Source organism: Triturus cristatus, chromosome 2_2 (genome assembly GCF_964204655.1).
Source record: "Triturus cristatus chromosome 2_2, aTriCri1.1, whole genome shotgun sequence".
Classification (NCBI taxonomy): domain Eukaryota; kingdom Metazoa; phylum Chordata; class Amphibia; order Caudata; family Salamandridae; genus Triturus; species Triturus cristatus.
In genome coordinates, this window is record NC_140582.1 from 235,455,124 (window position 1) to 235,472,670 (window position 17,547).

Here is a 17,547-nt window from a genome sequence, read left to right on the forward strand (position 1 = left end):
TCCCTGTCCTGGGGTGGGTACACCCCCTATCCTGCCTCTCTCCTGTGGGAGGGGGGCAGTAGCCTAGTCCTGATAGGGTAGGGCTTCCCATCTTCAAGATGGCGAGAGCCCGGAGATGTGCTTCACCTCGCCTCCCCCACCTGAGGGGTGGGGTTGGAAGGCTGGCACATCCCCTGTACTTATTTGGGGTTTCCGGCCAAGCTTCCCGCCAGAGTGGGGGGTTACAGTGGCCTGGGGAAGCTCACAGAGGCGGCATGCCTTTGAAGCTTCCCCCTGCCCATCCTGGGGGAGGACATTCAGCACCTCGCCCAGGATGTGCATTGTTGCAGGCCCAGGAGAGCAGGGGCTCTCCCACTGAGGGGTCCAGCAGCATGTCTATGTGGCAGCCTAGGCAGCCTCAGAGCAGACGTGGATTGTAGGTTAGGTTTAAGGGGCCATCTCTAAGATGCCCTCTAGGGTGCTTGGTACATTAAATCCCACACTGGCATCAGTATGGGTTTGATGTGCTGAGATGTTTGATACCAAACTTCTCAGTCTTCAGTGTTGCCATTATGGTGCTGTGGAGTTCGTGTTTGACGAGCTCTCAGCACCATATACTCTTAAATGGAAGCACTGCACTTACAGTGCTCAGGAATGGACTTGGGTACTGTAGGGGCACATGGCTCCTGCTCCTGTGCCCACACCATTGGCATAAGGCACTCAGCTAGAGGGGTGGCTGATGTATGCCATTGCAGTGGAGGTGATGGGCATGGCACACAGGGATGTGTGCCATGTCGACTGTTTTGTCTTGCACCCAGACACCCAGCCTGCAAAGGCTGTGTGTGTGTGTAAGGGTACAGGGCCTCTAAGGGTGGCACAATGAGTGCTACAGCCCCTTAGAGGCCTTCCCTGGTCACAAGGCCCTGGGTACCTAGGGTACCATTTACCAGGGGCTGACATGTGGCCAGGGTTTCCCACTTGGGTTTTGTGTGTTTTAGGGAAGGAACATGGGCCCTGGGCACCTGATTGGCAGGAGTCCAGGGCACACTCAGTCAAAGTACATTCAGCAATTCAGCAAAAATTGGGGGCATACCATGCAAGAAGAATGGCACTTTCTCACATACCCTCGCATATTAAATCACTCATGACATTAACTACCTTTTTTAACATCCCTAATCACATCTGAAATGTTGATAATGCAGTGGAAGGTGGGTGCACGTGTTATAGTTACTGCAGGGTGTGAGTAATATTAACTTGAGATAATTATAACTGGTGAATTTTAGTGGTTTTTTATGTCCTGCCTGACATTCTCACCTAACTATAACAATCCTTTAACCTTTGTTTTGATATATATATATATTCATTCATTCATTCCAAATACACCTCAGAGCCAATGGTCCAGGAAAGGTATGCTCGCTCAGGAATATGGTGGGAAAGGTCAAAAGTTTATTCACCCATTTGTCTTGTTTCTACTCTGGGGAGCTTTGATCACGTGATCATTTCCTGAGTGAGCATTCCTTTTCTGAACCATTGGTTGTGGCATAATCGTACATTTACTTCACTGGGAACCGCTCCCTATTTGGTGCGCACTACCACTGTTTGGGAGAGGGAGGTTGTGTATATGGCTGTTGGACTTGGCCCTTTTTCCCTCATTTTTTTCGTTTTTGTAGTGTTAAGGGGCAGGTGCTCCCTTCACCCAAGATGGCTGCCACAGACCCCTGCTACTGCGGAGTGGCCTGTCATAGTAGCACCCTAGCTGCCAGGAGCTGGCTGGAACCCCACAACAATGTTGCGACACCAGCCCGCCTTTTTTGTCCTATACCTAGAGTGGGGAAGCTCCTGGAATGTGCTGGAACCTTCTGGAAGAAGGGTGGGGTTTTACTTTTGCCGCCTTGGGAGGTGGTCACCTGACCTAGGGCTACTTAACAGAGGGAGGGAACTTTTTGTAGTTAGTTGGGGTAAAGCAGACCTGGGGAACCCACGCAGGAGTTTTAGGCGGTAGGGCCTAGACAGGGACTTATGCCTCTGAAGGTGACAGGGTTTAGGCACTGCCCTTTAAGTGAGTGAGGGATCCTGTACTACCCACTGATCTGGCCCAGCGAGAGGGAAACCCCGGAATGACCTGCCAAGCCTGACTAGGAGGGAACTAGTCACCAACTCATCCCCCCAAGGAACAGACCTTTTAAGGGCGCGAGAACCAACTGCGCCACCAAGACTGCGAAACATAAGACTGAAGTAAATTACTGAAACTGAACGCTGAAACTTCCAAGCTGAGAACTACTGCTGGCCTGCTGGGGGATCAACCAGGAAAAAGCGCTGTGACCCCTGCGCTCCCCGACCTTGCCTGGGATCCCCCTAGTCAGTCCTGTGCCAGGCGCTGGTCGCCGAAGTCGCCCCTTAATTTCAGCCCCCCCCTGCTGTGGGGATTCGAGGCGCACTCACCGCTGCGGCCCGGGGCCGGGAAACTGCCCCCCTGTCGTCACCGGGGCCCGCGGAGAAGCCCGGGGCCCCGCCGCTGCCGCCGCAGCCGAGGTATCGCGATCTGATTGTGGAGAAGGCAGCCGAGAAACAGCGAAGGCCGCGTAGGCCTGAAGCCCCGCACTCGCATCACCTGACGGGGGCGGACTGCTAAACGCCGCCCCCGCCGAACCCCATTGGCCGATTGGGCCACGCCCCCGCAGACCGCACTGCCATTGGCGGCTGCGGGCGCGACCACAGAAGCGAAACACGAAGTGCCCGTGACGCCAGCGGAGCTCCCCGGTCACGTCTGACCAGACCGGGAGCCCCGCGCTGTGTCCCCCGCTCCCCGCACCGCTCCACTAGGCGGGAGAAGCCCGCGAACAAGGCCCTCGGCCCGGAGATCGCCGGGCGGCCTCGACGTCAGCTGGAGGTCCCTCGCCGGGGAGAGCGCTGCAGCGCGAGGCCCAGAGGAGGAGGAGGAGGTCCCCTCCCACCAGAGAACCCGTCGCCAGGGCCGCGTGCAGGCCGAAGCTCAAGGTAACCCCTGGGGGAGGCGGGCGGAAGGCCCCGAGGAGGCCCAGAGTTCGCCCCTCCCCCTGGGGAGAGTCCGCAATTAGGCCCAGGGAACCACGGCCCTCCCCGGATCCGGGATTTCCCTCACCGACGCCCCTCGCCCTCTGAAGGGCTTTAGGAGAAGATACTTTGGGGCCCAAGGCCCCCGCCCTAGACGGAGCGCCCCGCTTGCTGCCCGAGGTACTTACCAGTAGCGCTGTGTGTCCCTACGCCATACTAGGCCCTGGGCAGCACTACCAGAGACTGCTACATGCTGCGCAATGTTAGGTGCCTGGTTCCTAGTGCGAAGGAATTGCCCTGTGTAGCGCCAGGTGCCCTGTTCAGACAACCTGATTGCTAAGCGCTATTGACCTGCTGTGTGCGGCACTGTATTCTTAGAGCCTGGTTCGCTGTGCTTTCAAAGTGCTAAGTTGCAGTGCCCTGTTTATGCAGCCTGTTTTTAAGCGCTATTAATTGTTGTGCGCAGCACTATATCCCTAGAACCTGATGTTTTATTGTAGCCAGGTGGGGTCAAGTTAAAGCCTAATGAATTGCTTTTAAACTGAACTGCTTTGAATGTATAATGTTACTGCCAGTGAGAATCTAATGAATTGCATTTGGACTAGATAAACTTGATTGATTTTTAAGTGAACCTCCTGTGTGGTGTCAATTATTGTGAGCGCTTTCTGCTTCAGGGGATGTGTGTGCTGTATGGTTGCTTCACACGTAAGCCTTCGGGTGCCCAACCGCTCGAGTCACGCTACGCCTTTAGGGCCCGGTGACCCCAGGTCCTACAATGGCACACGCAGATACGCTTTTTGTTAACTTTACATTGTAGTGGTCTGCCCCCTACAGCAATTATTTATTTATTCTGAGTGGTGGCATTTTGCTTATGCATCTGTGCACATCCACCTAAAAAGTAGACCACTTCAGTGTCTGGGCTGGTGGGACAGTGTGCTTTCTTTTACTCTTTCATTTCATGTTCTTTTAAAGTTTTTTTTTTTTTTCATAGATCTTGTTTTGCTTTTTATTTTCGTAAACATGTGTGCCATCCTTGGATAGTGTAATCTTTACATTCCTTTTGTTTGATCCCTTATGCTTATATTTGTTGAAAATGTACACTTATGACTCCACACCCCTGTTAATCATGCTCCGTGGATGTTGGAAGAAAACTGTATTCACTTGTAATTTATTTTAGCTGTCAAAATGTTGCAATTTTGACTGACTGCTTATTCTGTAAAGGAGTTTTTCTGCTCTCCAAACAGCAAGCATTTGACAAAACAAAAAGCCATAAACTAGCAATTAATGTGTTGCCTTGTCAGTGTAATAATCCAAGAGCACACACTGACCCAATTGCAAGAGACCATCTGCACTGTTAACAAAAGGATTACTTGATTCCATCCAGAGCTAATAGCAACACAAATGGGAAGGTGTGTGATCATGAAGGACAGCCCAATTAAGCAATGACAAACACATGAAATGCAGTAACTGAAGGTGTTTGACTTTGATTCAACTCTCTCCTACTGGTTGTAATTGTTTGAAGAATCTGACATGCTGCTTTCGGACAGCTGTAGACTGTTTCAAGACCCAAGTTAACGTAGAGTTGCATCATGAAGTTATACAAGATTTAAGGACCTGATCCCATTTCCTCTATGAATAGGACTCTTGGCAGAATGGGAAAGAACAATATATTGTTTGCGTTAATAGGATCAATTTACAGAAAGTAATGCTTATTCTCAGGAGTTGAGGGAAGAACAACAGTTGGAAATAGAGTACACAAAGTGCAACTGAAGGACACTAATATAAGAATAGTCTGCATACAAGTGGTGTGACTGATTAAAATGTTAGTTGTGGTGGAGGTGTAACCTAAGAACAGTAGTGGACTCAGGACCACTCTAGGGCTGGACTTCACACTGAAGAGGAAAAGGTGAAACATCTTACAAATTAAGAAGGGTTGGGTATAATTTATGATTAAAAGGAAGAAAGAAAAGGATTAGAGGTCACAGAAGAGCAGTATGATAAGAATACAGTGTAGTACCAGGGGACTACTTAGACCAGCATCCTTCACCCCATGCTCCCACAAGGAGGCAGCCAGGTGGTGAACCTTTACCCCCCCTCCACACACACACACACACATACACACACCCCGGTTAGGCATATGCAAAGAGCGAGCCATCTCCGTAACACATGCTGGAATTAGTTTCTGCTTGACTCTTCTGCTTGCTCCACAACCCAGGGGACTACATAGACCAGCAGACTTCATCAGACGCTCCCACCATGAGGTGGCCAGGCTGTGAACCTGGACACCCGTGACATGTATGTAAAGGGTGAGCCATCTCCGCAGCGCGGGCTGTGCCTGTTTGAGCCCGGAGAAGGATGTGCTGGGCCATCCCTCTTGAAGTCAAAATCTCTCGCCCACAATTTGATTTGGTATCGAGCAAAATGGATACGCGGAAGGCCAATAGTCATTACTGTTCATTAGGATAAACCGGGGGCCGGCACAATCACTAACTATTTAACCACTTCTAAGACCGTGATTAATCTGGAGATTGAATCTGTGGAGGAGAGATTGTGAGCCACAATGAAATCTTTAACCATACTCTCTGCTACTGAGCAGTGTGTGCCCCTGGAGAAACCTAATGCAGGTGGGAGCACTGTTAAACTGATTGTTGGGGAATCTGGCAAATTGAATGGTAATATCCAGGCACCAGGGAATTGTTGTATTCTCACAGGTGAGCTAGATATATCCAAAGTGACAGTGGAGCAACAGTCATTACAAGGAAAAAGTCCCAACTCATATTTACTAATTTCTCTCTCAATTAAAAAGAAAAATATGGGTTCCTGCCAAGAGGGAGTGATTAAGAAGAGTAGAAGGAAACACCCTGCTTTCTATCGTCCTGTGGATAGTAGTCGGGGTTCTATCCCTAGTGGCCAAAAAATAAAGGTATTGGCATGTGAGCCAATGGTAGCCATCTCCTTGGGAGATCTTCACACTTTAGAAGGTGTTCTTGTAAGGTTGTTGACCCCTCTGACCCTTGCACTCCATAGTATTGATCGGGCTCAAAGAGTTGACCATATATACCCAATCTACAAAAGGTGACCTTATGATGACCAAAGTGGGAGTGTCATGGGAGACAGGTAACTACAAGAATGATTTAGGAAAAATGGGGGTCGCAAATAGATGGGGTAACTTGAGGCATGGTGCTTGCAGAGGAGTCTAATACAACAAGGACTGTGCGCTACCTAGAAAGGAATGTTCCCCGACTGCACCCAACTCTGTTCCTCCCGTAGTGTGTGATGCTGGAAGTCTAGAGATCCTTAATCTTCCCCTGAAATGTACCTACTATGTAAATGTTTTAAAGAATATGCCCCCCTCTGGTCCCTGTTCAACTTGAGTCACAACACCATTCAAAGAACTTGGTGATCCATTGGATGAATACTACCGTTAGGCAAATAATCTGTGATGTGTTGGCAGATGGAATAATTGGTGAATTCGGGTGATTGCAATGTTATGAATTTTGGGACCATAACCTTGTAAAGTAGATCCTGGAGGGGTCTGGCAACTCACGAGGGCTTGCAGATAGAATCTTCCTGGTCCCTCTGGGCTATTTCTATAAACGTAGTGGGGTGCATCGTGTGGGACATCCTGGTTGTTTCTCTGTTTCAACTCTGAATCGTTCTTCTGTTTTGGAGGAGATCGAGTGGTTACGGGAAACGTGATCTGGTTCCTCCAGGCTACTAGTGCGGATAATAGGGTATTGGAGGTACCCCTAAGTGATATTCATGATCATACTATTTCTAGTTGATCAAATTCTATTTTATCCCCTACACAGCAAATCCTACCGACTGATATTGGAAATCAGGGTTTGGACATTGATAATTCCCGATTATTCAAAGCCAATTTATTGATCGTGCCTGCTGTGATGGACTGTGGTGACTTATTCCATACAGAATCAAATGTTCTGGATATTTGCATCTGTTCATCTAAGAGGGCTGAGACCCGCAATTAAATCTAATAGTTGGTTAGTGTTACTGGATCTCGTCCGTACTCTCCTGGAATGTCTCAGGGGCGCATAATAAACTTACTGATAGTTGGTTAAATTTAATATTGGCCCACCATATTGCAAGTCTCCTGGAGACTTGGTCTCGAGCCACAATACTTGTTAGTGGCTTTTTATCCGTGTTCTCTTCTGCTATTGCATCTCCCTCATGGCATCATAGGGGAGGTTTACTAACCCTTACTGGTACCTCCTTGGCAGCAAGTGTAGGATAGTCTTGGATAAATTCTCCTTTTTTCCAAATATTTTCTCTCTCTCTCTGTCTGGGACATCTTTGGTAATATTCATTCATTTCTACCCTAATTTAATTCTAGTGATACCCAAATTATTGACTTCCTAGCACATAATCTAATGATGGTCCTCTCAGCATTAACAGTGAATTGTGTATTCATCTTTGGGGGGAACGGGGATTTTAATCTCATACCCTGTTCCATTGTGGATGATAATGTTTGTGCCACTTCTGGGGATGGCCATTTTAATATTTTGCATTTTGCCTATAATTTGTGTTGAGGAAAGCTGAAGCAATTGCGGAGTGTCTATGATCTCATCTCTAGTCATGATTTGATGCCACCTGAAGTTTCACAGCAGATGAACTACACGGTTGGAAGCAAGGCCTTGCTAATTGATTTTATTGTGTTATCTATAACCTGGGCTTGTATGCTATGTAATCTCCATATTCAAAGCTGTGCACTAAGTGATCACAACTCATTGATCCTTAGTTTGAATCTTGGGCTGAATCTCCTTTTGATTAAATGGTTTGTCCCTTTTAGTATACTAGAAATTGTGAAATTGGGGTAGGGGGACGGGGGCGGGGGGGATTCAGTGGAAATGGAAGGACATTAAGCCTAATGTGAATTTGGACCTGCTGGTGGGAAAATGTATGGCTCACTTTGAGACCTGCTTAAGTGATACTCCTGATCCTGAGGCAGTACTGGGAGCTTTTTCTGAAATCTGCTTTCAGGCCCGGGTCCAATTAGCTAAACCACATCATCCTAATCCACAGAAGAAAACTGAGTGGTTTGAGAATCCATGTTCAGGAGCTCAGGGAAACCTATTAAATGCTCTGAAAGCTACCCCAAGGTCCCCATTAGACATTAGGAAGTGTTGGGCCCCTTTTTGTTTTGAGCTCTTCTATTAATGAACTGGAAAATTTCTTGATGTCTTAGGATATTGATCTTCATAGAAAAGGTACTAGCCATCTACCGTTTTTAATTCACGCAGACGATTGTGTACTTGGCTCAAACAGGAAGAGGACTTCAGAAATTATTGGATGGTTTTGTGGGATTAATGTCGGATTTAGAGCTTACAACAAGCAAAACTATGTCCTACACTATATGTGGGTGACCGCGTAGCAGATTTTCTATACTTCACATTGGCGATCTTATAACTGTTGCCACTTTTACTTATATGGGGTTCCCATTTGATTATCAAAGTATGTGGGTACACTTGAAAAGCGTAAGGGATACCCAGCTGTACCAGGCTACTGTGGCCCTTTTTTAAATTGGCTCTAAATTAGGGCCCCTTCCGTTTGATGCTGCTCTCACTATAAAGCAAGACTTAATGCTATTTCCATGTATGGCGCCAGCTTATGGGGGTACACAGACCATACAGTATTACAAAATAGAGAAAAACAAAGTCCTGCAGCTCCTCTTCCTCAATTGTGCACATGGAAGTAGGTTTGCAGTACATTGGGGATATTATAACAAATTGTACCTATCTTACTTTTGATTTCAATCTGGTCAAGACCCGAGGCAGCATTTACACAGTCTATAATTGGTTGTTAACAACTTTCCAAGGCTCATAAGACAAGGTGGTTGACCTATGTAAAAAATTAACTTCATGCAATTGGTAGGACAGAGCTATTTTGCAAACGGATGTCTATTGACGGTCAGACCAGGTTATTGGTGAAACATGAACTACTGGATCAAATAGTGAAGCAGAGATGGAAGGGTGAATGGATGAAGAGTAGGGTGTTGATGTACCTCCCATTGTGTGCTACTCCTGGAAATGAGCCATATTTGCTGAGAGTGCCGCGTCACCGGAGATTTCTTTTGTTGACATTCAGATTAGGCTTGGCCCATTTTTTGGTGTCCAACCACTCTAAAGTTTTCTCTGAGAAGGATTTGGGTTTGTGTCCGTATATTGCTGTTACTCTACAATCCTAAGTGCATATATTTTTTGTTTTTTTTGTGACTCTATAAAGAACAGAGAAATCGGTTTAAAGCCACTTTTGAGAATTCTAAATATCAGGAAATGCAAAGAGTCTTTAGAGTATCTGCCATTGCTCCAGACAGATCAAGTGTATATTATGGTATATGAATTCCTTGTCCATGCTATAAAATATAGGAAATTAGTGGGGAAATAATGATGAATTTTATTAGGACTTTATTTTAACATATTCTGTGTGGCATGTTTTATCATTAGGAACATTGTTAATTTGTATTGAAGCACTTTACCCGGACATGTATTTTATGGATAACATTTCTGTATATATTCCTTTGTTATAATGTTTTATTTGTATGCTTTTATGGTTCTTTTAAACCGGATAAAGTATGGATGATGATTGATGGTGTGTTGTAGTTCAGTGGGCGATTGTATTGATAAAAATTTAATTGAATGTAGTAGTTGTGGCTACATGCTAGAGCAGAGTTTAGACCGCTTTTACCTTTCGTTTTAATTGTTTAATTTTCTGTTTATAATTTTAGGTAAAATCCTCAACGATGACACTGCTTTAAAAGAATACAAAATTGACGACAAGAATTTTGTTGTAGTTATGGTAACCAAAGTAAGTACATAATGCTGGACATCCAGTTTTGCAATTGTTCTTGTTTGTGATTTGATGATTTAGCAATTTTATTGTTCCAGCTGTCATGCTCGGTTGTCAAACGAAACCTTTACCGTTCTAGTCCACAAGATCAACACCTAGGGCTTTTTTTCATTTATCAACAGGAGAGCAATGCCAGGGCATTTAGCTGGTTTGATGCATGGATACAGAAATACTATCTTTTCCAAGACTATTTTGTTTAATCTTCTGCTTTGTATGGATTAACAGTAAACAATTCAAATGCATTGCTTTTAAAACAATGTTTCAAGTTCATATAACATCCAATTTTGCAGGTCGCAATGAGTAAACACGTGTCGAGAGTGCTTTTGAATTGTCAGCAGTTCATTGAAGAATTCCTGATTGACTCTTAATACATGACGTGCAAAGCTTGTAGTCTAATGTTAAAGCATTCTTGGGGGTCTCAATAACTTTTAGGCATGATAACCATGCTGCAACACTTGCAATCACATAATTGAGGATCTGTTCTGTGCAGTGTGCATCAATGTCTGTACAGCTTAAGATGTGGCCTCACACATGGAGATGTTGAGATTGGTCTTGACCAATCACACCAGACTATAGAGGATGGATGGTGTTGCTATTCCTTCCTCTTCTGTTGCAGTCCCTCGTGGAGCAACTGCTCAGCTGATGGACCCATCAGGGGAGTCTTTCCTTTGCACCTTTGTACAGCTGAGCAAACGACTAAAGTCAAAGCGTCTGTAGTCCGCACCATCTGTCAAACGTTGCAGTGCTTGAGTCCACTAGACTAGTGGGAGACCGTTAATTTTAACCATCATCGCCTATATTCTGACACTGAGTGGAAGACATTTTCAATTCTTCTCTTGGTAGTATATTTTCTAGCCGATCCCTAGCAGGCATCGGTCTGTATGGCCCATCAGTTTGTTTAAATGTTTTTTAAATCTGTTTGTATACCCTAGTGTGGTTGGCATCTTTAAATGAATAAAATTGAAACACTGACAAAAGTGTTCTATATGTTCGGGTATGTATGATCGTTGATTAAAAGTGCCTGGGGTTTGCCCATGCCAATCTTGGGTGTGAATGCTTTGTTTGACGTTTATGATCTTGCACATTCAACAGTATTGAGGGTAGAGAAGATTGCCAGCCTCATCAGTGACGTGAAGTACATTAGATATGCTATGGACGCATCAAAGTAACAGCTGAGTAGGGCCTCTAGCGGCTGTACAAGTGTTTGTCTTAGTTATTTCACAGTGCGACATAGGCCTGGTATGGGCCAGCTTGAGTATGGAGCCAGAGACCGGCATCATAATTGGATTCAGCACTAGCACCTGCTGTTTGTATCGGGCCGGCACATTAGCACAGAGTGTGGATCCAGGGGTCTGGACCAGCTTCGTTCCAGGCCTGGAAACGAGGCCTGAGGGTACAAAGTCAACAGAAGGTCTGTCGGCAGAAATGCAACTCAAAGCACCCGTGGCTCTGAGGACCAAAGGAATGCACACCAGTGGTAGCCAGCAACCTCTGAAAAAGTACAGCATGACATTCTTGAAGGCCACCATTTGTTGCAGAGTTGACAACTGCTTAGGAAATTAAGGTAGTACTCTGGACAAAAGGCAGGACCGAAGACACTAAAGTAGTTGATTGTTGGTAAAAGAAACAAAATGTACGTCACCCAAAATATATACTACTAAATGCAGTTTATTTCATAGTTACAAACTTTTCTCGCAATGTTTTGTATCAGGTACATAATTTGATTTTCAGAATTTTACAATAGTGTACAATTTTCATAAATAAATTAACCTATTCAAAACCCAGCTTATTTCAGTTACATTAGACAAAGAATCCAATCCAAACATTCCTCTATAAATGTTCACTGCTATGGTGAAGACTGGAACAGCCAACGTGAAGTAATTGGGAGATGAATTCTTTCTGCTGTGGGGGTTGGGGGGGTCTCCTGTGTGAGAAGTTGGCCTGATGTATGATGTCACTAGTTATAGTGTACACCTTATATCAGTCCAAATACCCTTATGGTGATTGGTTGTAAAGTCAACCTTATAGACCAGCTATCCTAGTGGTAGCATGGACAAGAGCAGTCTTAGGCTAAACTCTGAATGGCATGTGAAGCCAGCTGTGATACCATATATAATCCCTTGAATACCAAATGAAAGGACACCACAACAGATATATATATAAAATAAAGTGTATTTATTCTAAGCAAACCCTCAGCACTCTTTATGAGATTAGAGGTAAGTACAACACAGTCTTATTAATGCATACAGTAAGTCACACAGGTAAGTAATACAGTTAGGCCCTAGGAGCCACGCAAACCATATACTAAGTAAGTGGTATAAGAACCACTGTCACGGAAATAGAATAGGCCTAGGCCTAGGGAATCGCTGGGGCTACACTACACTAGCGTTAGTTAGGAAGTGGGAGGCCCACGGGATTCGTGTGCAGAGTGGAAACACTCACGCGTAATGCGTAAAAGTCAATAGCAATGTTACAGTTTAGAAATAGATAGATTTAGGACACTTCCGGAGTAGCTAGGAAGTTGAGACTTGAAAACTAGACACTAGGATAGTCACTATCCTGATGAGCACCGTAGTACCCAAGTTACCTAGCCCACAGGCTGCGGGTGCATAGGGGTGAAGATGCGTCGTTTTCGTCGTCGACTCCTATGGATGCCTGAAGAAAGATGCTGACAGGCAGTCAGTGAAGAGTGTCCGGTGGATCCCAAGGCAGGGATCAAGAAGAGAGGAAACCTGCAAGCAGAAGGGACAGAGTCAAGGTCACTAGCCAGTGACCACGTGGAACCAGGAAGGAACCAGGCGATGTCGTGAAGAGTTGCAGGTGAAGGTGAAGCTTGTCGCTGCAGCCAGGAGGACCAGGAAGCGTCGAGGACGACCAGGACCAGGAGGCGAGCTGTCCCACGAAGGCTCTTGCTGTCGGCGGCGTCGAAGTTGGACTAGGACTCACCAAGCCTTGGCAAGCGGAACCCACGAAGAACAAAGGACTTGCTTCTGGTGCAGACCAGGAAGGTCTGGGGTGCTTCTTCTTTGCAGAGAAGCGGGAGCCAGTCTGGAGGAGCCAAACCAGCGCAGAAGATTTCAGGGTGCGTCGTCACAGAGGCCACTAGCCAGCGGGCAAGCAACCGGACAGACGCGGCAAGCAGGAAAATGCTGAAGGGCCCCACGCAGGACTCGTGGAGTGTGGGGGGCTGATCTTCGGTGCAGATGGTGCTTGGGGTTGGGGCTTCTCAATCCCCGGTGCACAACTTCGAGGGTACCTCAGAAGCTGCGCTGTAAGTTACTAGCCACTTTTCCCAGGTAGCCGGTCCCACGTCGCTCGTCGCCTCCACGGCAAGCAGGAAAATGCTGAAGGGCCCCACGCAGGACTCGTGGAGTGTGGGGGGCTGATCTTCGGTGCAGATGGTGCTTGGGGTTGGGGCTTCTCAATCCCCGGTGCACAACTTCGAGGGTACCTCAGAAGCTGCGCTGTAAGTTACTAGCCACTTTTCCCAGGTAGCCGGTCCCACGTCGCTCGTCGCCTCCACGGATCTCAGCTCTGCTGCAGATGTGGATGAGGGTCGGAGAAGTCTGGAAGTCAAGGCTCTGGTCGGGCTCTGCAGTCGGTTCCTCGTAGAACGGTCGCAAAGCAAAGGGTAGTCTCTTGATGGTGCCTGTTTGCACAGGGTAGCCACTCCTTGGCTACAAGGGAGATTCTTCAGTCTTCTTCTTTCGTCGAATGTCGAAGGTCCAGGGTTTCTGTTCAGTTTTGCAGGTTCAGGATAATCTAGAGTCTTGAGGCCCAACTCCCACTCTTATACTAATCTGGGGGGCTGGGATACCTGCTAGGTCACGCCTTATGGGTGGGACCTGGGAGGGGGTGGTTACACCCACTTCCCTTTGTCCAGTTTCGCGCCAGAGCTGGGGCTGGAGTGCCCCAGCGCCGGTTTGAACTGGACTATGCAAGGAACACCTTGTGTGCCCCAGGCATGTCTCATCCCTTTCAGCCCACCCTGCCCCAATACACTAAAGGCTGTCTGGGGAGGTGCTAGCACCTCCCCAAGCAGGAAACCTATTGTCCAGGCCTCCCTTGCTGGGATCACTCCCAGCAGCAGGAGGTCAGACTTGTGTCTGTGGCAGCAGCATCCATTTTGTGATGCTGAGGCTTTGGTTAGAGTTAAACAGCAAAGTAGGATTTTAACATGTCTCTCCCTCTAGAAGGGAGGAATAATATCCTCATCACCAGAAATGGTATGGGGGTATTATTCCAAAGTGTTAGACACCTTACACGACATGTTTTGATAAAGCCAAACCATAGTTACCATAACCGTTTAAGATTATAAGGCACTTTAAGAGTATATGGTAGGCTATATCATAGAACAGCTATAAGGACATGGTTCCGAAAGCTGCAGACAGGCTCAGCTCATGCTAGAGCACCATCTCACATGTTACCAAGCACTCTGCCTCCAGGATTGTTAAGGCCTGCCATAGGAGTGACTGATAGGTACACATGTGTCTATATATAAGGTAGATATAGATATACTATATCTAAGCAAGGGGTGATTACAACGACCTTGCCCCAGCTGAGTGATCAGCCAGTTGTGTCTGATTGGAAGGCCAGACCAGGGGTGGCATAATACATGCTGCAGCCCCTGGGAGGCCTAGGGTACACCTATGCCCTGGGTACCTAGGGTACACTGTACAGGGTCCAATAAGGTGATCCTTACCAATTGGTTATGTACCTAGGGTACATGGAGTCCATTTTAAAGAGAGAGCAGACAGCCTGAGACCCTGAATGGCAGGATCTCAGGCCAACTAAGTCGAAAAACCAGCTAGACACTAGGCAAAAAGTTGGGGGTAACCATAGTCAGATATCCACCTTCCTACATCCTGTATTGGCTCCTGTCCCTTTTTTGTGTGCGCGTTTGCCTCATCAATCCTCTCTTTAAATCACTAGTGTGGTGTTTTTTTTTGAAGGACTTGAAGTATGTTCCCTTCAAAGCCATTTGTTGTGCCTCAGTATGACCTCCAAAGCCATTTGTTGTGCCTCAGTATGACCTGAATCTAGTCTTGATATTCCTTAAGTGCAGGCCATTCGAGATTAGGCACAGTTGCACGTTACTGCTTCTGACAATTGAGGCACCATCACGTCTGCATTCTGTGTAACTACAGCAGCTCTCTATTCACCCTTCATACATTACTTTTATTGCTGAACACATTTGTGGCGAAGACTGGCTTCCTGCCTGCTAAAGGTACCATCACCTTTCCATGACAGTCAATCGATTATCCTGCCTGCCTCCCTCGAAAGAGACTGTTGCCTAGACCTGAAGAGAGCCATGAGTTTCTATATTCACCATACATGAGATTATTGTGTTGATGATCAGCTTTTTCTTTAGCTTACTAGGACCAAGAAAGACAAGGTGCTCGAGAGAGGACTCTGCCCAGATGTGATAGTTTTATGCGTTAATATCTGTTACGCGCCACCTAAGAAGGATCCCACAGAAGTCCTTGCTCATTGCACAATGGCTAGGCCAGTATGATGGCATCAATCAATCAGTCAGGATTCATAAAGCGTGGCTAATCACAGACAGGGTTTCCAGGGGCCTTCAGGTCCCAGAGGCTTATGTGAACAGCCACGTCTTGAGGGCCATTTGGAATTCCGAAAGTGAAGTGATGGTCTAAAGAAGCGTATGGAGGCTGTTGCAGGTCTCTGCTGCAATGTGGGAGAAAGCGCATCCTATTGCTATAGCCATTTATGGCGTCGGCGTATGGGGTACACAGACCATACAGTATTACATAATAGTGAGAAAAAAAATCCTGCGTAGATGGTCACTTCCCTGCAGCACCCCTTTCTCAGTTGTGCACTTGGAAGTAGATTTGCAGTACATTAGTGGTATTATACATTTTTTACCCATCTTACTTTGGCTTTCAATCTGGTCAACACTTCTGCTTCCTTAGAAGCAGGGAGTAAGGCGAAGTGAAAGGGAGACAGAGCGTAGTCTTCTCGATGTTAGGTGGAAGTCAGGCGGTGGTTAATGTTGGCGGGTCCTTGGTTGTGTAGAGCCTTGTGTGCGTGGGTCAGCAGCTTTAATTGGTATCTCTTCTGTACAGGGGTCTGGTGGAGTTTCCTGAGATAGGGTGTGATGTGGGTTCGTCGGGGAAGGGTGCGAACGAGTCTGACTGCGGCGTTCTGTATGGTCTGAAGTCTCTTCAGGTGGTGGGCGGCGATTCCTACTTAGAGGACATTGCCATAGTCTAGTCGGCTGGTGAGGAGTGCTTGTCCCACGGTGCGTCTCATGTGTAGTGATAGCCACTTAAAGATCTTGCGTAGCATGCGCAGAGTGAGGAAGCAGGGGGAGGAGACTGTGTTGATCTGTGAATTCATGGTAAGCTTGTTCTCAATGATGATTCTGAGGTTTCTGGAGTGGTTGGAGGGAGCGAGTGCAGGTTTTGGGTCTGATGGCAACCAGATGTGGTTCCATGTGTTGCTGCTGTTGCTAAAGATCAGTACCTCAGTCTTGTCATAGTTCAGCTGCAGTCAGTTGTTCTTCATACAATTTTTGATGTTTGTCATGCATCTGTGGAAGTTGATTCCGGTGGTGGTGTCGTCTGTGTAGGAAATTATGTTGAAACTGTGGGGTCTGAGGGTGTTGCCCTTATATGCGTCGAACGTTGGGCTGAGTAATGAGCCCCGGGGGACACCGCATGTGATCCTCTTGGGTTCAGAGGTGGAAGGTAGATTCTCTGGGTTCTTCTGGTGAGGGAGGCTATCCATCTGAGTGGGTCCCCTTGCATGCCGATGTGGTGGAGTCTTTCGACCATTGTGTTGTGGGATGCAGTGTCGAAGGCTGCTGAGAGGTCAAGGAGGATCAAAGCTGCTTTTTCTACTCAGTCGAGGAGGGTTCAGATATCGTTGGTGGCTACGATCAGGGCTGTTTTGGTGCTACGATTCCCGGGGAAGCCGGATTGGGAGGCTTCGAGTAGCTGGTTCTGCTCCAGGTGCATCATGAGTTGATTGCTAATGATCTTTTCCACTACCTTCGCTGGGAATGGAAGCTGTGAGATTTGCCAGTAGTTTTGAGTTCGCTGGGGTCAGCGGAAGGTTTTTTGAGTAGTGGTATGACTTCGGCGTGTTTCCAGGCATCGGTAAATATTGCAGTGGTGATGGAGGCGTTGGGTAGGGTGGTGAGTTCCTGGCCGATCCTTTGGTTTCCAAGGTTGAAGATGTGGTGCGGTCATGGGTCTGTGTGATCTCTTGAGTGGATGAATTTTATGGTGGAGGTGGTGTACTGGTTGAAGAGGATGTTCCAGGTAGTCATTGTGTGGTTTGTGTCAGTTACAGTGGTGGCATATCTGTCGAAGTCTGTAGGTGTGGGTTGGATTTCTGTATATGCGATCTTGTCGTGGAAGAACTGGGTGAATTTGTCACACAGCTCCTGTGAGGATGTGATGTTTTCACTGGCTTCCGGAATGGAGAATTCCTTAACGATGTTGAAATGTTCCTTGGTGTTGTGCTTTTTTTTTTTTTTTTTAATTGTCTTTATTGATTTTATATCATCAAAAAGCCAGGACACAGACATTATGTGAAATATAAGCCAATTAGTTATATCATCAGATAAATCACAACATAACCAATACAGAAACATAAAATTCTATTCATAGCCAGTTAAGAACTGGGGACCATAATTTTAACCCA

General features: G+C 46.6%; 1 protein-coding gene across 2 annotated transcripts in view; it reads left to right on the forward strand.

The window, feature by feature from the left end:
- Positions 1-17,547, forward strand: part of RAD23B (RAD23 nucleotide excision repair protein B) — a 354,987-nt gene that overhangs the window by 144,049 nt on the left and 193,391 nt on the right. For both annotated transcript variants that reach the window (XM_085641292.1, XM_085641291.1), the window contains exon 3: positions 9,755-9,834. In XM_085641292.1, the coding sequence (XP_085497418.1) occupies positions 9,755-9,834 (80 nt within the window). The remainder of the gene's footprint in view (positions 1-9,754; positions 9,835-17,547) is intronic.